A 17844-nucleotide genomic window follows, 5' to 3' on the forward strand; every position below is an offset into this window, starting at 1 on the left:
TACCATAAAAAGAGAGATGGGATTTCCTTGGTCATAGGGGAATACAATATAAACTTATGATGCCCGCTCCCTGCAGAGACCCAGTTCTTTCTCCATTCTTCTGGCTGCGTGTGCCTCAGCTCAGAGGTGAGATGCTGTTTTCTCTGCTTTTTCCTTTGATTATCCTATTGTTAATGTGTAATAGCATCTGGGTGAAGATTGACCAACTGCACTGTGTACATTTTTGGCGTTGACAGATAATTTAATATTTTAACAAAATTTAGCTATTTGTGATGCATTCGAAAGGTATTTTTACTGCTTGTTTATTTTTTATTTTCAATTTTGTAAGCATAAATTGAGAAAAGTAGTTTGTGCATGATATAATTTTTCAGAACCTTTAAGAAAAGTTTGTTCAGACTTGGATTGATTTGTTGGGAAATCAATTATCTGGTTTTATTTTGTCTTATTTGTCATGGGATATTAAATCTGTATTCTTGTTGGGAATATAGAAAACTGCTATTGAACTATTGAGCTATTCTGACACACATTTGGTAGATGAAAGATAATGTGTTGATTTGAGATTCATTTCGGCTGTTAGGACTAGACGGTGATATGCCAATGTTTATCTTGCTGTCAAGACCGAATCTTAAAATAAATAAATAACACTTCAGCTGGCGTGTCTAAAATGACCCTCAGGGATCTCTTTGGTGCTTTAGACAATGATGCTATGGCTTAAATCTGGGGTATTAGCATTGTTCAAATGTAAAGGACTTTACTACATATTTACTCACATTATCACAATGGTAACTCTTTGTCATACTTTTGACCTGGCATTGCAATTTGCATTCTAAAAGTAATCCTGACACAGAAGAAGAATAGACAGTTGATAATTGCTCCGTTTCTAACAAATTATTATATATATTTTTATCCTATTAGGGACATTTATGTTGTAAATATTAAATTAAGTTTAATGTTATTTGACACATTTACTTAAACTATAATATAATATAATATAATATAATATAATATAATATAATATAATATAATTTAATATAATATAATATAATATAATATAATATAATATAATATATGTGAGTTAGTATATGACAGAATTTTCATCCAAATATAAATAAATTGTGACACACTGGATGCAGCCTTTGAATTGGGACGCAGCAGGGGAGGTGTTTGGTAACCTGTCTGGAAAGCGGAAAACAAAAATATCAGTGCAAATATCAACTGAACTCCTACCTTACGCTTGGAGCATTGGTTTGGGTGTTTTTAACCTAACCTTTATCCCCGGTTTCACAGACAAGGCTTAAACCTAGTCCCAGACTAAAATTCATGCTTGAGCAGTTTTAACGGAAAGCAACTTGCACTGACAAATCTTAAAATATGTCAGTGCAATTGTTTTGTATAGAGATGCACATCAGCTATATTTTTTCTAAGGCACATTAAAAAAAAGCTATTTAAATGTCCTAATTGCACTAAGGCGATTCTTCTTTTCAAGGATTAAGGATGAAAGTAATCAGGAAGAGAACTGGATGGAGAGTTGCAGAAGTCTCTAGTGATATCTACTGATCATGGTGGGAACTGCAGGTAATCTGCATCTTAATGACCGTGTGTTGTTATGTATAATTGTACATAACATGCACAATATAACTGTACAATAACTGTACATAACATGCAATTAATAAAACAGGATACTGAGTACTATTTCTTATAATCAATGTGATACTGTAGCCTATGTGAAATGCAGTGATAAATGTGTCAATTTTAGTATTCTTGTTGTTGCATAATGCATAGCCTACCTCATTACATTACCTGTTTAATTAAGTCAGTGGAGTCAATTACCTGTTATGTCAGTGAAGTAGATACTGAATGGTTATTTCACTTTTTTATTCCAAGCATGTGTACAAAATTTGGTTTGGCAAACAGGAGGTTGATGTTACTTTCCAAACCCATTATATACTCTCGAAGAAAACATCTATTAACTGGTTAATATGAATGATTTGAACATGCAATACAGACGATTTAACTGCTGTACATAAAAAAATCAAATAAAAAAAAAATCTTAAAATTAAATAAAACCACTTCTCATAAAGTAGAACACAGACTTATTTTCAATGAATGATATATGCATTCTTTATAACAACTTGCACACATCAGTGTTTATTCTTTCAAGCAGACATTTTTATTTTTATAAATTAAATATAATGAATCCTTATTAAAGCTATTAAAGAGCAGTGAATGCTTTTCTCTTTTTCTTTTGTTGTTTGATTATTAAAGGAATAGTTCACTTACAAATGAAAATTCTGTCATCATTTACCAACCCTCAAATTGTGTCAAACTTGTACAAGTTTCTTTCTTCTGCTGAACACAAAACAAGATATTTTGAAGAATGTCGTTAACCAGACATTTGATGGACCCCATTGACTTCCATAGTAGAAAAAATAAATACTATGGAAGTTAATGGGATACATCAACTGTTTGGTTATAGACAAAATATTTTCTTTTGTGTTCAGAAGATGAAAGAGTGATGCCTGAGGCCGAGACTAATGCAGTTTCGAGCAAAAGTTTGCAGTTAGTGATAAAGATAAAGTGAGTAGTATTCAGCTGGTCATGTGATCTCAATATGGCAGCCTCCATGAGATGGCGACCTGCCCCTTGCAGAATAAAGCAGACACTTACATGACTGTAGTCTTTATCATATTAGACATTAAATATGTAAAACTTATTTTTACAGTTAACAGAGCTTCTGAGATGTCTCAGCTTCTGTTTGATTCTGTTATTGTTACTTTTACAGAGCTGACGATGGACGGAGAAATTCATCAGTGGAACTGGTCCAAATTAACCCCGTTTCCTCTTCTATTGAATGTGATGTTCTGTAAGACACCTTGAAGCTGATGGTAAGTCTCCTGCTATTTGTTTGTGATTTGAAATGTATTCAGAGCCAACTTGTTTTTAGGCTAATTATTCAAGAAAATTCTACTTTTCTACACAATTAATTAGTTTTAAAAAATCTGAAATGACTTGCCTTCTTCACTGATGTCGGGTAGGAAGCATGGGTATTGAGTAACACCAACCAATAGCCAATTAGTGTCTGATTCTGTGAGTGAGCACATTAGCTATCACAGTTGAAAACCAAAAGCTCTTCATGTTAAAATGTTGTGTAATTGAAGCCTTGATTCATGCTCTGGCTGCATTATAACATTCCTATATTGTTTGCGTGTGTCTTGACTCTGTTAACCTCTAGACAGAACTGGGAAATCCAGAGTGAGCGTGTTTGAATTTGCTGTAGTATTAATATGAATGAAGTATATAATCTAACTGCGGGAATGGCGACAACATTCGTATAGTGTTTGCGTGTGTTACAAATAAAGCTTCAATAAGCTCATGGTGTGAATACAATTGCAGTCAATCATCTTGATGGATGATGCAGAGGAAACTCTGACCAATAAGAGAACAGTTGTACTAGCATGTGACTTGCACAAACACGTTTTGGTACGAATTGAAAGGTTGCCTTGTGAAAGCAAACCGAACCAAGAAGAAAATGCAACATTGCAACAAATTACTGTAAGCCCCTGTTTCGGGACAAAACAAACGATCTACAGGTGTAAAATTGCCCTATATGCTAAATCATGTATAATGTTCTGCATGCACAATGTAAGAAATTAAATATGGAAATTAAATATAGAAAAGGCAAAAAAATAATAATTAGAATTTGGTTAAGCTAAACAGAAAACCAAGTCATTTGAACTGATTTAGAAGGAAAATTAGAATAAAAACGAAATAGCCAAGTTGATTTCAAGTTGAATTCAGCCATTGTTTTCGCAAACTTGGATTCAGGGTTACGTTCATTTTGGAATGTTCTAACAATGTGGTCTGTGAAGTTTAAAGAGATAGTTCACCCAAAAATGAAAATTCTGTCATCATTTACTCTCCCTCAAGTTGTTCCAAACCTGTATGATTTCCTTTCTTCTGGTAAACACACAAAAAAGTTATTTTGAAGAAGGTTGGTAATTAAACAGTTGCTGGTCCCCATTGACATCCATAGTATTTTTTTTTTTTTCTACTATGGAAGTCAATGGAGTCCATCAGTTGTTTGGTTACCGACTTTCTTCAAAATATCTTCTTTTGTGTTCAGCAGAAGAAAGAAAGTCATACAGGTTTGGAACAACTTGAGGGAGAGTAAATGATGACAGAATTTTCATTTTTGGGTTAACTATCCCTTTAACTGATCATCAACCACAACTGCAAGGTTCCTGGCTGTCCTGGATGGAGTTATGGTTGACAAACCTAAGTTGTGATGGAGTGTTGGGTTTGATGGGACCACAAGCAGTTCTGTCTTTGCAAGGTTGAGATGAAGGTGGTGGTCCTTCATCCAGCAAGAAATGTCTGTCAGGAAGGCTGAGATGCGAGCAGCTACCGCCAGATCTGGCTGGAATGAGAGGTAGAGTTGTGTGTCATCAGCATAGCAGTGATAGGAAAAAACATGTTTCTGAATGACAGATCCTAGTGATGACATGTAGATGCAGAAGAGAAGTGGTCCAAGCACTGAGCCCTGAGGCACCCCCGTAGCTAGATGTTGCGACTTAGACACCTCACCCCTCCAAGACACCATAAAGGACCTACTGTACCTGAGAGGTATGACTTGAACCATTGGAGTGCGGTTCCTGAGATGCTCTTCATCATGAGGGTTAAGAGGAGGATCTGGTGGTTAACTGTGTCAAAAGCAGGAGACCGATTTATTAGCTGTAGAGTCTAATGAACATGCTATTATGCCATCTAAATCATCTGACTAAGGTCGTGGATAATCTTTCTCAACTGAAAATAACTCATAATTGTAATTTGATGAAAATAAGAACATAAAACATTACATTATGTACATCATATCCTGTTGGAATTTATTAAAATGGTAGTAGCATCTCTATGACCAACAGATGCAGTCTTAGAAGTTTCTGTAAATAGTACACTACCAGCTTAACAACTGAGTAAGTATTTGTAAATGATCTTATGTGTATTAGTAAGCACTGCTGACTTTGCAACCTAAAGGATCATGTTAGGTCAAAGCAGGGGCGAGCACTTCTGTAAAACACAATAAATGAGTTGTTTCTATTAATTAAACATATAAGTAACTTGATCATTGCAAGGCAGAAATGGCAGCTTGCCTTCTCAAAAAAAAAAAAAAAAAAAATTCTTAGTTATAACCAAAAAAGGAAAGAAACATAAACACAATAAGTGTTATTCTCCAACACCCTGCATGTTAATCAATTCATTTGGCAGATGAACGACTCCTGACAGCCCTTATCAGATCATATTCAACCTAATTCTTCTTGTTAGTTTCATTATCCTGACATCTGGAAATTTGTTTTCTCCAGTAGTCTATTTTAAGCAGTGTGATTGGCGGACATTAGAAGTGGATATTTCAAGAGGCTGGCAAACCAACTGTGGTTAGTTACATTACCATAAAGAGGGGAGATGAATGATGACGCCAGGTTTATATACCGTCCTTAAGTGTAGTCCTGCTGCTTGTGGTCTGCTTCCTTCAGATATTCTTCTTTCAGGGCTGAGCTGCTGCTTAACTTTCTCATATAGGTGAGGACAATGTCTACCTTTTCATGGTTTGATTCCACTTTGTCTCAAGCATCCAAAGATGCTTGACTTGTTTTTGAGGTGTTATTCACTTGGAATTTACTGAACTCATGCTTTGGATTGTATTTTTAGGATGTCAAACGCATTTCTGTAAGCAGTTTATAGTGATTTGGAACTATAAAATAACTTCAGAGGAATATCAAATATTTGTATTTTATTAAGTGATTATTTTTGCATTATTCTTTCAATTAATTTATATAAAAATATATTTTAGAGTATTGTGCACAAATTATTTAATTTTAAATTGGCACGTATTAAAGATTTTATTTTCTTGCTACTGAATTAAATGCCAGTTGAGTATCTTGCAATGCGTGTTGGACTGCCAAAATGAGCTTGGCACAAAAATGACATTTTAAATGACTGTATGAACATGAATATGCCACTACAAATGCTAATACATTTATTGTTTATATCATTAAAGGGATAGTTGAAAATTCTGTCATCATTTACTCACCCTCAAGTTGTTCCAAGCCTGTATTAATTTCTTGTGCTGAGCACAAAAGGAGATATTTTCAAGATATATTGTGGGTTGCTGGTCCCCATTGACTCCCATAGTATAGAACATAATACAATGGGGGACCAGAAACTGTTTGGTTAACAAACATTCTTCAAAATCTTTCTTTTTATTCAAAAGAGGAAAGAAACTCATACAGGTTTAGAACAACATGAGAGTGAGTAAATGATGACAGAATTTTCATTTTTGGCTGAACTAACCCTTTAATACTATAATTTGAAAAAAGAAAAGAAAAGAAAGAAACAGTCCCTTAGATATCTCTGTCGAACCATCCTAAGCTTTGAAGGGATCTGTTATAAATATCCAAGACATCTGAATACAGCAAAACACGATCTGTGTGATTTATACAGCTGTCTGCAGACAGGGTCAGATTAGTTGTATTGTTGACATATGCATATATTGTTCCAGAAGCAGGGAGACTGAGATACTGGATATCAGAGGGGGAAATTCACACCCCTCCCTCTGGATCACAAGACATTTCCAAGTGCTGGTTTCAAATTATAATGCAGAAAACATAGCCCACTCTATATGACATCTCTCTTAATGCGTATATCACAAAAGAACCTTACACTGTAAACCCTAACGCTCAATTTAATTAATTGGTTTGAGTAGGACAAACTTAAATTAAACGAATTAGTTCAGTCAAATTAACTTTTATGAGTATTTAGCACTTTCTTTTTCTTTCAAGTTCACAGAATTGATATATTTTAAGTAAACTGAACTGTTTCATTGTTTTGAGTTGAAATTATTTATTTTAATTTAGACAAACTTAAGTTTAACTGAAACGGCTGGGATGTCTATTTCCCAGCATGCTTTGCCGATGGCACTCGAAAGGGAGAGTAAAATGCTAAAATTAAGTGTAATATAATGTTTTTTGTGTGTGTAAGATTAATGTTAAGTGTGAGATTTAGTAGTGATTAATGTTTTGTTATGCTAATTTAGACGAATTTCTGTTAATGTTGGCTTTAGGATAGTTACCATCATGGTGACAAGTGGTGTATGCAGCTTGATTTGAGAGCAAATAATCCCTTTACATTGTTGCACTCATACAGCAAGTGCTTTTGTATAACATACAATTGCTAATATGTTAGCAATTAGTATGTTAGCAGATTAGCCTTTTAAAGCTAAGTTTATACAAATAAAAGTGTTCACATTGAGATTACATGAAAGTTTTAAGTTAATTGTATATTTTAATTGTTCTTAACTTGAAATGTTTAAGTATAAAATAAAAATCTGCTAGATCTGTTTACTTAAACTTTGAATTTCAGAACTTAAAAAATTTGTGGCAATTGATTGCCTTAAATGTTTTGAGTTCTGCCAACTTATTCGGGTTTACAGTGTACTTCATAGATTTAAGTTATATTAACTGAATGGAATTAATACTATTAACTTTATTTACCCAAGTTATCGTAACAATAAGTTATTGAGTTACTTGGACACAAATCAAATATTTTTTTATGCTTAAATTGTTTGAGTTAATAAACTTAAATGATTTAAGGCAATCGGTTTCCTCAAACGGTTTGAGTTGAACTAACTCATCAGGTTTTACAGTGTAGAATCAATCAAGACTAAATATTGTATATCAAAAGGTAAATATATAAAAGTTGTTTCATCTTTCTAAAAATGTCTTTAAATATTTTTGCACTGTTTTGCACTCTGTACAGGGGTGAAGAAAACACGGGGCCAAAATGTCTGAGTGAGTATATGAATATCTCTGTTATTTATTTTATTTATTTCATATCAAAGAAATGGGAATCTATTTTTTGCTTTGTTCAATTGTAATTCCTTCATCATCCATCACAGAAAAAAGATGACATCGAGCCGCAGGCACCATCTCAAGGTAGAGTAAATAATGCACGGATGCTTTTGATATTATATCAAATATTATAAAATATTTCATTTCATGCAATAATTTAGTCATTTTGTGTCTATATATAATATATAGACACATATAATGTGTAACAAATATAATATAATATAATATAATATAATTATAATATAATATAATATAATATAATATAATATAATATAATATAATATAATATAATATAATATAATATAATATAATATAATATAATATAATATAAGGAGTAATTGATGACGGGTCGTTGAATTATTCGAAAATAATGTACAAACCGAGTTGTTAATGTGGCCGACAACACATTTCTGAGCGAGTGTGTGTCCGTACTGCATGTGTATGTGTGTTTGAGTGGGAGAGCAGGAGAAATCGAGTATGTGCTTTCCATACATAATAAAACAATTTTGTGGCAAAAAGCATGTAAAATAATCTGTCGTTTTTATATTGTTTACTATTATATAGTCAATCAGATTCAAGCATTCAACAGCCCCGTAGTAATGATTATACTATATTATACTGCAAGAAAAAATCACATCATGGCTTTGACATAAAAAGTCAAATCCGACCCTTTGAAATGTCCCGCCCTCCTGTTTCAATAGGAACTGTGCACATCATGTGATTACATGTGGTCTTTACAATAGTGTCATTTCTTCTGACTGCTTTTATGTTTGTCAGTATGTGTGTTGCTGATAAAAGCACTATAATGGTGTTGTATGAAATCCAGGGTCTAACTGATGTATTTGCCCTACAGAGTTTGGTGCTTAGCATTGCAAAGGGCCTTATGGAGAAAGAAGCCGCCCAGCTAATTGTAGACAGGGAGAATTACATGGCACAAAACTGCCCTCCTCTGTCCATGCCCTCATCTACAGCGGATCTGCAGGTCTGTCACCACATTTACCAAATTAATAAAAAGTCCTTGAAACTACAGCAAATATGATTTTCGTTCTCTCATAGCACATGCACATCAATTAGATGTTTTTTGTTTACGTTTTCATTTGGAAGACAGAATTTTACAATACATTGTTAACAAAAACAGTAATTCGATGAATATATCATTATATCATTACCATACTCATGAACTTCAGGGTTATTATCATTACCTAAAACTAATATTATTTCAGGTAGTAGCCAAGGCGACATTTGAATTCTAAAATAATTAAAACTAAGAGTGAAATAAAAAGTTATAGAAACCTTTTTAAAAAAGCACAAACAATTTTACAAAACACAACAAATTTACTAAAACTTAAAACATAAAAACGTTTACTAAAACAAAAACCCAGAAAATATAATCATTTTAAAGCAATTCGCAATTTTAGTAAAATAAAATAAAACAACTGATTTTTACATGGCACTTTGAAAATACTTCAAGAAAACCAATGGAATATATTTCGATTTTTACTAAAATGTTTTGAATGTTAGGATGGCATTTAAAATATTTTTCTTGACGTTTATGGTTGTGAACGAACAAATATGCTCTTAATATTGTTTTTTAATGCTTGACTTTTGTGCCTTTTTATAATATAATATCATATAATATAAACATTGATGTACTCATCATGTTATTTAGCTAACTTTTGGATATTAGAATGGCATTCAAAATATTTTTTTCTTGACATTTATGGTTGTGAACAAACACATATGTTCTTAGTATGTAGGCTATATTAGTGCTGTCCAGATGTTTCACTGATGTCTCAGTGATGTATATGCGACTAGGCATGATAAAAGTTATATTGCATACTCTTGAAACATTATGATGCAAAAGATGGTTAGAAAAGAGAGCTTGACTCTTTCAATGTCGCCATTCAGGAACTGTGCAAGAAACTTCACCATCAGATCGACACGGTTGATGAGGAGAGATATGACTTGCAGAGCAAAGTGGGCAAGGGAGATAAAGAGGTAACTTATAAACTATAATACTCAAACATACCTTATGATGATGATGAAGGTGATGTTTCTGTTGAGTCTATATATTGGGTTCTCTGAGGTCCGTTTTGACTCTAGTCTAATGTGTGTGTAGATTGAAGATCTGAAGATCAAGGTGGTCGACCTGATTGGCAAGTTCAAGAAACCCGCGTTGAAGAAAGTGCGCATGTCTGCCGATCAGATGCTTGGGGCTCTTCTGGGCTCCAAACACAAGGTGTCTCTGGATCTGAGAGCCAACCTGAAACAAGTCAAGAAGGAAGTCAAAGAGGAGGTGAGTGAATGGTCATAGTACAGAGCAGATGTGAATAGTTATCTAAATCAAGCGTAGCGTCAGTTCTGGCAGGTCACGTTAGTCAAGCTCACGTCAGCTGACCCACATCTACCTATAGGAATATCACGCCTATCACTGTATACATATATAAGCTCCCTCAGTATTATCAGCAGCTATCACGTTTCTCAGGAGCTAATTACCCTCCTCCATCCCCAGCTCCTCCTCTCGTCAGTCAGGATGGCATTCTGATTCCCCTTGAATCAGAATAAATTCTCGAATTATGTTGTACTTTAAAATTTTTAATTAATGATATCTGGAATACATTCATGTTGGTTCTGTTCTGTTTACCCTAAGGGGGGTTATTGCTGCCCAGAACAGAACCATGCCGCCAATCCAAACTGTATGCTAACTGCCAATCGTATTTGACGATAATGATCCTGACAGAAATAATAATGCCATAAGCCATGAGAGGCCGTGCATTACAGTGATTTTACCATGGGTAAATCCTCCTAACTGGCCTCAATTCGCTCATTGCTTGTAGCATAGGTGAGCATATAAACAATAATATCAATATTTGTATCACTTCTCACATAAATATGATCAAAAATAATATTTATAATTAAAACAAATGAACCATTAGAGGCTCTTATCAACCGTTAACCATGGCAAAAATCATGCTAACGTATGAGCTCTCATGATTTACTGCTTTAATAAATGTGTTTATTGAGTGAGTAGTTAATAATGCATTTTTGTGTGTCTTCCTTTGGTTTATATGTCAAGTCACATTTATTTATACAAGTAAAATGGTATTTTATACAATACAGATTGTTTCAAAGTAGTTTTACATTAATAAACAGGAAAATAACAGTAATGTTGTAAAATTCATCAATTATGAAACAAATTCAATTTCAGCTGTAAAGCAGCTCTTCAGAAGGTAATATTAGGGCTGTCAATAGATTTTAATCGTGAATAATCTTGTTTAACATGTTCATTTTCTCATCATTTGCTATATCCAGCAAAATAAACTATCCAATTGAAGGATGATTTTCACAAAACTGCATTTTCAGCAAGCTTTTTTCATGGTAAATGTAGATGTCTTTCCAAAAACGACACTTGGAGACGCCAAAAGGACAACTAATAACCAAACGATATAAAAAGTCCATATAATTCATGCATTTATGCACACACGAAAAAAAAAAAACGTTATAGAACAAAACTTTTCAGAGTTCAGTGTACATTATTTGTAAAGTGCAACAGCAAAGCGCTTGTTTAAGTTTTAGACATGTCAAGTTGCAATACTCAACAGAACCACATAGAGATGATGCTCTTCAGAAACAATCACAGAATATGACAGAGCTTGTGTAAAAAAAAAAAAAAAACCTTGTGTTTTAAACCTAAACAGACACTGGAGTGAATAATTCACTGAGTCTCTATTCTCTCTGCCATCTTTGTTGTAATCAGCCTGGTTTTCTTTACATTAGCGCTTGTTTTGGGCTGATTGTTTCAATGCATTTGCTAATTGGATAATTATATTGAAAATTTTCTTAATGGCTTAAAATGATCTGACTGCAAACAGAAGCGAAATCAGGTTAAAGGGTTAGAATAGAAATTTGCCATTGTAGATACTCAGTCAGTCTGAAAAACTCTTCTAAGATCATCTAACTGCGTGACGTAAATTCTGTTAATGATGCAGTTGTGCGTGCTACCAAGGTTACCATATAATTATTTTAACGTGTTAAGGATTTTTTAATTAATTGCATTACGCATTAACGTTGACAGCCGTGATATACAGGCATATGTTTAATTGAACTACCATTCCTTCACACTCAATTCCTCTCTCATAATCCAGGTTTCAGATGTTGGGGACTGGCGTAAGAACGTTGAGGACAAGGCCGGTATGGGCGGCAGGAAGAAGATGTTTGAGGGCGAAGCCTAAATTCCTTGACATTTCTTTGTTTAATTATTGTAGGAATTCGTCAGTGCTATGCAATCATTTATCTTTTTTTTGCCATAGCTTTATGTCTTTAGCTTTCAGTGCCTCAAATAAGCATTTGTTTCATGCAGTATGTATATGTCCTGAAAGAGAATTGTGTATCATCGCTGAGCCACGACCATTAAATAAATGCTTTTGAGGAAAATCCCTTTTTTGTTTGTTTTATTACGCATGCCGTTCTTTCACTCCCTTACGCTCTTTGACTAGTGCTTTGTTTTGACTTTAATGAATAAATACTATAGTGCTACTGTAAGCTGCATTTTTCTTCTATTTTTATCAGTTTCATTGCTTAATAGGTATTCCTTTAATTCAATTAAATTAAAATTTAATTTAATGAAATTTAATTTGGTCGGTACACAACTTCCAGATGAAATATGGGTGGCATTTCAACTTACATTTATCTCCTCTTTTGCTGTATGGTGAGTAACTTTTTTTTTTCCGCTGAAACATCTCTCATTATTTTGCTATGGAACCATTTATTTGTTCTGTCAGATATGTATCTTGGTGTATTACGCATTGCTTCTGTTTACAGCACACGTATGCGTCTTGAAGGAAGGGGAATGTTGTCCCGCCGAGGATGGGCTCGGGATATTTCAGGAGCTCAGCGGCTTATTGGTCTAGGCTGGAACCCACTTCCATAAACAGGACTCCCAAGATCTGCTGACCCATCAGAGTCCAACATATATATCCTATTTAACTTTTCTCTCTCTGAGGCTCACCAGTCTTTCCAGTTCTTCCTCCAAGTGTTCCTCCTCTTCTTCTCATTAGGTGAGCGTCATTCCAGAACTCTCTGTAGATCTGTACGTAAAGGACAAAGGCACATCTTTGAATGCAAACATTTGTGCATAGATTTAGATACTATTTATCTCCTAAAACAATTACGTTACTGATGAATCTTTCCAGTTGTTTAAGAGACATACTGTCCTCTAAGTGCTTGATTTTTACATCCATATGTCCAGACAGATAAAGCCTTTTAATATTCACAAGTACATAGAATATGTTGATAAGTGTGCTTTTAAATGTAGTTATGAATTACCTGATAAAGTATACATTTTGTATATCTGTATTAAATTATATATAGAGAATTTGTATGAATTTGAAATGTATATATTGAAAGGAAACAATATTTAACGGTAATACAATTTATTATAATGGTTTCTCTCAAAAAGTTAAATATTAATTAAAATGTTCTATTTTAATATGCTCTAATTGATATGACAGTTTATTTTGTTTAAATCACGAGTTAGACTGTATTTGCTATTGATAAAATATATCTTTATCATATTTTTATAATTAAAATGATATATCAATTAATTTACATTGCTTTACTCTTCAAAATAATTTAAGCAATTGTCAAGTTTTTGACATGTTATACAAGATTCAACTCTAATTCAACATTTTAAGTCAGTTTAATGTCATTTAATTTGAAATGACTTAAACATCCAAGTTGATTGTACTCAATTTAAGGTAGTAACTTCAACAGAGTATAAAATAGTATGATCTTTAATCGCATTTGTCTCATAGCCTCTGAATACAGCAGCTGATCGCTGGTATCATGTTTATGACCTTTTGAAGTCGTGACAAATGACTCGAGCATCTCAGACTATTGAGCTAAACTTACAGACTCAGTGTCCCTGATTGAATTTCATTTCTTAACAAACTTTACCTGTTTAAAACCACATAGAAGTGCTTGTCTTGAGTTAGCCAATTAACTAAACTGCCTATATCTAATGAGTCATTTCTATCCAATCCAGGGTGAAAACACACTAAACCACCAAGATGTCAGAGTAAGTATTCTAATTCTGATTGCAGTGGGTTCTTTATTGGTTTAGAATAACGTTTTACATAGTGTAAAACCTTATAGACTACATTATGTGTAATTTGATTTGAAGTTATGTTTGTTTTGAATAGAATAGTTATAATAGAATCCCTTGCAGTTTGAGTTAAGTACAGAGCTCGGTTTGATACTCATGGTGAACTTGTTTAATAAACAGGAAAAAGATGACCTCCAGCCGTAGGCATCATTTGAAGGTTAGACAATTTTACTGTAATTTCATAAAACACGTTTTTTAAAAGTGTTTTGTAAAGCGTATTGTTGATTTCTCTTCCTCTAACCCCTCAGAGCCTGGTGCTCTCCATCGCCTTCAATCTGATGGAAGCTGAAGCCAAGCAGGTTATTGCTGATAAGGAGGCGTACATGAGTGAACACTGCCCTGCTCTGGATATGCCTGGATCCCAGCAAGATCTGCAGGTGACCACGTTATTGCTAGTTTCAACAATAACACTGTAAAAATGATATGATCAATAATTTATGACAACATATGTTTTTACATTGCTTTTACTCAATAAAATAAGTTAATCAATTTTCAATTTTTTTTATAAGTTATTCAAGATTCAACTAAGCCAGTTAAATGTAATATAAGTTGAAATGACTTAAACATGCAACTTGATTGTAGTTAAAAAAATACTTTTTTTAGCTTATGAATATTGTTATACAATATTTAAGCAATAATTATTCTGTATCATCATATCAAAGGGATAACAGTTTTTGCAATATTACTGTATATTTTGTTTTATGTATGTATATATATATATATATATTTTTTTTTTAACTATCAAAAAACATTATTTTATTTTTTTCAAACTGTATTTTTATACAGTAGCATTCATTAACCCTTTGATAATGTTAGTTCAAATGTATGCTCATGTTAGTTCACAGTGCATTAACTAATGTTGACACAACTTTTGATATTAAATAGTTAGCAAATATTGGTATTAGTCTAGTATTTAAGAAATGGTGTTTTGTTTATTAAAAAAAAGTATTGTTTATTGTTGGTTCATGTGTATATATATATGACCACATATGTGACCCTGGATCACAAAACCAGTCTTAAGTCGCACGGGTGTATTTGTGGCAATAGCCAACAATACATTGTATGGGTCAAAATTATAGGTTTTTCTTTTATGCCAAAAATCATTAGGATATTAGGTAAAGATCATGTTCCATGAAGATATTTAGTAAATTTCCTACTGTAAATATGTAAAACATTTATTTTTGTGAGTGTCTGCAGCACAATCGCAAACATAAATGAACAACTTTAAAGGAGATTTTCTCTCGATTTATCTCTGCCAAATATTGTCCTATCATAACAAACCATACATCAATGGAAAGCTTATTTATTCAGCATTTAGATGATGTATAAATCTCAATTTCAAAATTGTGACCTACGTGACTGGTTTTGTGGTCCAGGGTCACATATTATTATACTTTTATATATAATTAGATCAAATGTAATAAAAGTAACCACATATTAATACATATTTATTCGATATAATTACTTAATTTTATATTAATACAATTGTTTATATATAAAAGTTGGTAACACTTTATTTCGATAGTCCCCTTTAGACATTATGTTGACTATACATGTAAGTTATTTTGCAAGTACGTCAGCCTAACACCAAACGGTCTACTAATGACTGGTAGTTGACAAGAAGTTACTTATAGTTAGTAGAATGTCTAAAGCAGACCAGTGTAACCTTAAAGTTATATAAAAGTACGTTGCATTCAATGTTCATGTTTTTAGGTGCTTTACTTGTGAACTGAAGCAATGACCACCATGCTCCACTGTTTGAGCTACAGGAAGGTTATAGAATGCTTACATCATTTTTGTATGTTTGATAATCAATATCATATATCATGTATCAGGAACTGTGCAAGAAGCTTCACCAACAGATCGACACCATTGATGAGGAGAGATACGACTTGGAGTTAAAGGTTTCCAAGGCAAACAAGGAGGTAAAGACCATCATTTGATCAGCGATTCATCCAATTATTTGCTTTTCCAATTGTTATTTATTTTTATATAATAATATAGATTGAGGATCTGAAGCTCAAGGTGGTCGACCTGATTGGCAAGTTCAAGAAACCCGCGTTGAAGAAAGTGCGCATGTCTGCCGACCAGATGCTTGGGGCTCTTCTGGGCTCCAAACACAAGGTCTCCATGGATCTGAGAGCCAACCTGAAACAAGTCAAGAAGGAGGTCAAAGAAGAGGTGGGTTGCAGATTCAGAAATGTTTCTTTCCTTTGTTTGGCCATGTTTCTAGTTTTGTGGGAACATCTCCAAGTGTGATGTATTTGGGCTTTATCCTCATCTCAGCACGTTGTATTCATGTCTGCTGTTTTTGCGTTCCACAGTCTGTAGAACAAGTTGGCGACTGGCGTAAGAACATTGAGGACAAGGCTGGTATGGACGGCAGGAAGAAGATGTTTGAGGGCGAGGCTTAAGATGTATCGTTTTTATTCTCCCATATGTCTTACATTTTCTCTGCCAAACATCTTTCTATCCTGTGAACCTCACGTTCAAATAAAAAGTATTTTTCCTGGACTATTTTGCACATTGTACATTGTCCGAGTGTTGAATGGCATGGCATTAAAGATTAGTGTATACATATATGCCTTTGTGTTTTTGCTCAGAGTTGCAGTTCTACTGAACAGCCAATAGCATTCGCATGTTCATTACTGTTCAAAGGTTTGGTGAAAGAAGACTATTATGCTCATCAAGACTGCATTTTATGATAAAAAATACATTTGTCAACATTTAAAATAAATGTTTTCTATTTGAATATACTGTATGTGACCCTGGATCACAAAACCAGTCACAAGTCGCACGGGTATTTTTGTGGCAATAGCCAACAATACATTGTATGGGTCAAAAGATTAGATTTTTCTTTTATGCCAAAAATCATTAGGATATTAAGTGAAGATCATGTTCCATGAAGATATTTAGTAAATTTCCTACTGTAAATATATAAAACATTTTATTTTGTGAGTGAATGCAGCACAATCGCGGACATAAATGAATCATCATACCAAATGAATAACTTTAAAGAAGAGTTTCTCAAAGTTTTTTTTGCACCCTCAGATTCCAGATTTTCAAATAGTTTTATCTCGGCCAAATATTGTCATATAACAAACCATACATCAATGGAAAGCTTATTTATTCAACTTTTAGATTATATATAAATCTCAATTTCAAAAAATTTACCCATGTGATAGTTTTGTGGTCCAGGGTCACAAATGTTAAAATGTTCCTGTGATCAAAGCTGAATTTTCAGCATCATTACTCCAGACTTCAGAAATCATTCTAATATGATGATTTGATGCTCAAAAACATTTCTGATTATGATCAATGTTGAAAATGTCTTCATATTTTGTAGGAAACCCAAGCATTTATTTGAAATGGATACATTATAAATGTTTTTTTATTTTTACTTTTGATTAATTTAATGCATCCTTGCTGAACAAAAGTATTAATTTCTTTCGAAAAATACTAACTTTTGAATGGTATTGTAGACTTCATGTAAACTTTAATACAATTGCCTACATAAAACAGATTCAATATTACATTTTTGTCTGCAGTATGTGTTTATTTGATGAAAGATCCTGAAAGGCATAAAGGAAGATTTAAACTCATTTTCATGTATTGAAATATGACTGCATTATCAGAGTTATTATGGTATTGTATGGTAATACAATGGTACATTTTCATATAAAATTACAGTATTCATGTACCATTTTATTTCCATGGTCCCTTGAGAATACCATGGTAATACCATTCTACCATGGCCCAAAAATAAAACACGTTAATTAT

At 33.2% G+C, this 17844-nt stretch overlaps 2 protein-coding genes across 3 annotated transcripts; both read left to right on the top strand.

The window, feature by feature from the left end:
* The first annotated feature begins 7 nt into the window (after window positions 1–7).
* Window positions 8–12335, top strand: LOC308684350 (troponin I, fast skeletal muscle-like). Of its 2 annotated transcripts, XM_081355508.1 has the most exons (9): window positions 8–126; window positions 1487–1575; window positions 2783–2885; window positions 7810–7841; window positions 7949–7985; window positions 8755–8883; window positions 9810–9899; window positions 10021–10197; window positions 12047–12335. In XM_081355508.1, exons 4-9 carry the CDS (start codon window positions 7834–7836, stop codon window positions 12131–12133), a joined length of 528 nt encoding a protein of 175 aa, XP_081211634.1. In that variant the 5' UTR covers window positions 8–126; window positions 1487–1575; window positions 2783–2885; window positions 7810–7833; the 3' UTR covers window positions 12134–12335. The 2 variants fall into 2 exon arrangements, with proteins under 2 accessions (XP_081211634.1, XP_081211633.1); XM_081355507.1 differs by lacking the exons at window positions 8–126; window positions 1487–1575; window positions 2783–2885 and adding an exon at window positions 5490–5574.
* A 150-nt stretch (window positions 12336–12485) lies between these two features.
* LOC308684346 (troponin I, fast skeletal muscle-like) lies at window positions 12486–16593 on the top strand. The gene is made up of 7 exons (XM_081355503.1): window positions 12486–12958; window positions 13945–13977; window positions 14185–14221; window positions 14313–14441; window positions 15900–15989; window positions 16069–16245; window positions 16389–16593. Exons 2-7 carry the CDS (start codon window positions 13970–13972, stop codon window positions 16476–16478), a joined length of 531 nt encoding a protein of 176 aa, XP_081211629.1. The 5' UTR covers window positions 12486–12958; window positions 13945–13969; the 3' UTR covers window positions 16479–16593.
* The last annotated feature ends 1251 nt before the right edge of the window (window positions 16594–17844 follow it).

Source organism: Scardinius erythrophthalmus (genome assembly GCF_964197995.2).
Source record: "Scardinius erythrophthalmus genome assembly, chromosome: 24".
NCBI classification, from domain to species: Eukaryota; Metazoa; Chordata; class Actinopteri; order Cypriniformes; family Leuciscidae; genus Scardinius; species Scardinius erythrophthalmus.

What these genes read in the sequence shown, in the direction of transcription:
- LOC308684346 (XM_081355503.1), top strand. An exon ending in TTTCCAAGGCAAACAAGGAG is followed by an intron (nt 15,990 to 16,068) that starts GTAAAGACCATC and finishes ATAATAATATAG; the next exon opens with ATTGAGGATCTGAAGCTCAA. An exon ending in AGAAGGAGGTCAAAGAAGAG is followed by an intron (nt 16,246 to 16,388) that starts GTGGGTTGCAGA and finishes TGCGTTCCACAG; the next exon opens with TCTGTAGAACAAGTTGGCGA.
- LOC308684350 (XM_081355508.1), top strand. An exon ending in GCCGCAGGCACCATCTCAAG is followed by an intron (nt 7,986 to 8,754) that starts GTAGAGTAAATA and finishes TTTGCCCTACAG; the next exon opens with AGTTTGGTGCTTAGCATTGC. An exon ending in AGAAGGAAGTCAAAGAGGAG is followed by an intron (nt 10,198 to 12,046) that starts GTGAGTGAATGG and finishes CTCATAATCCAG; the next exon opens with GTTTCAGATGTTGGGGACTG.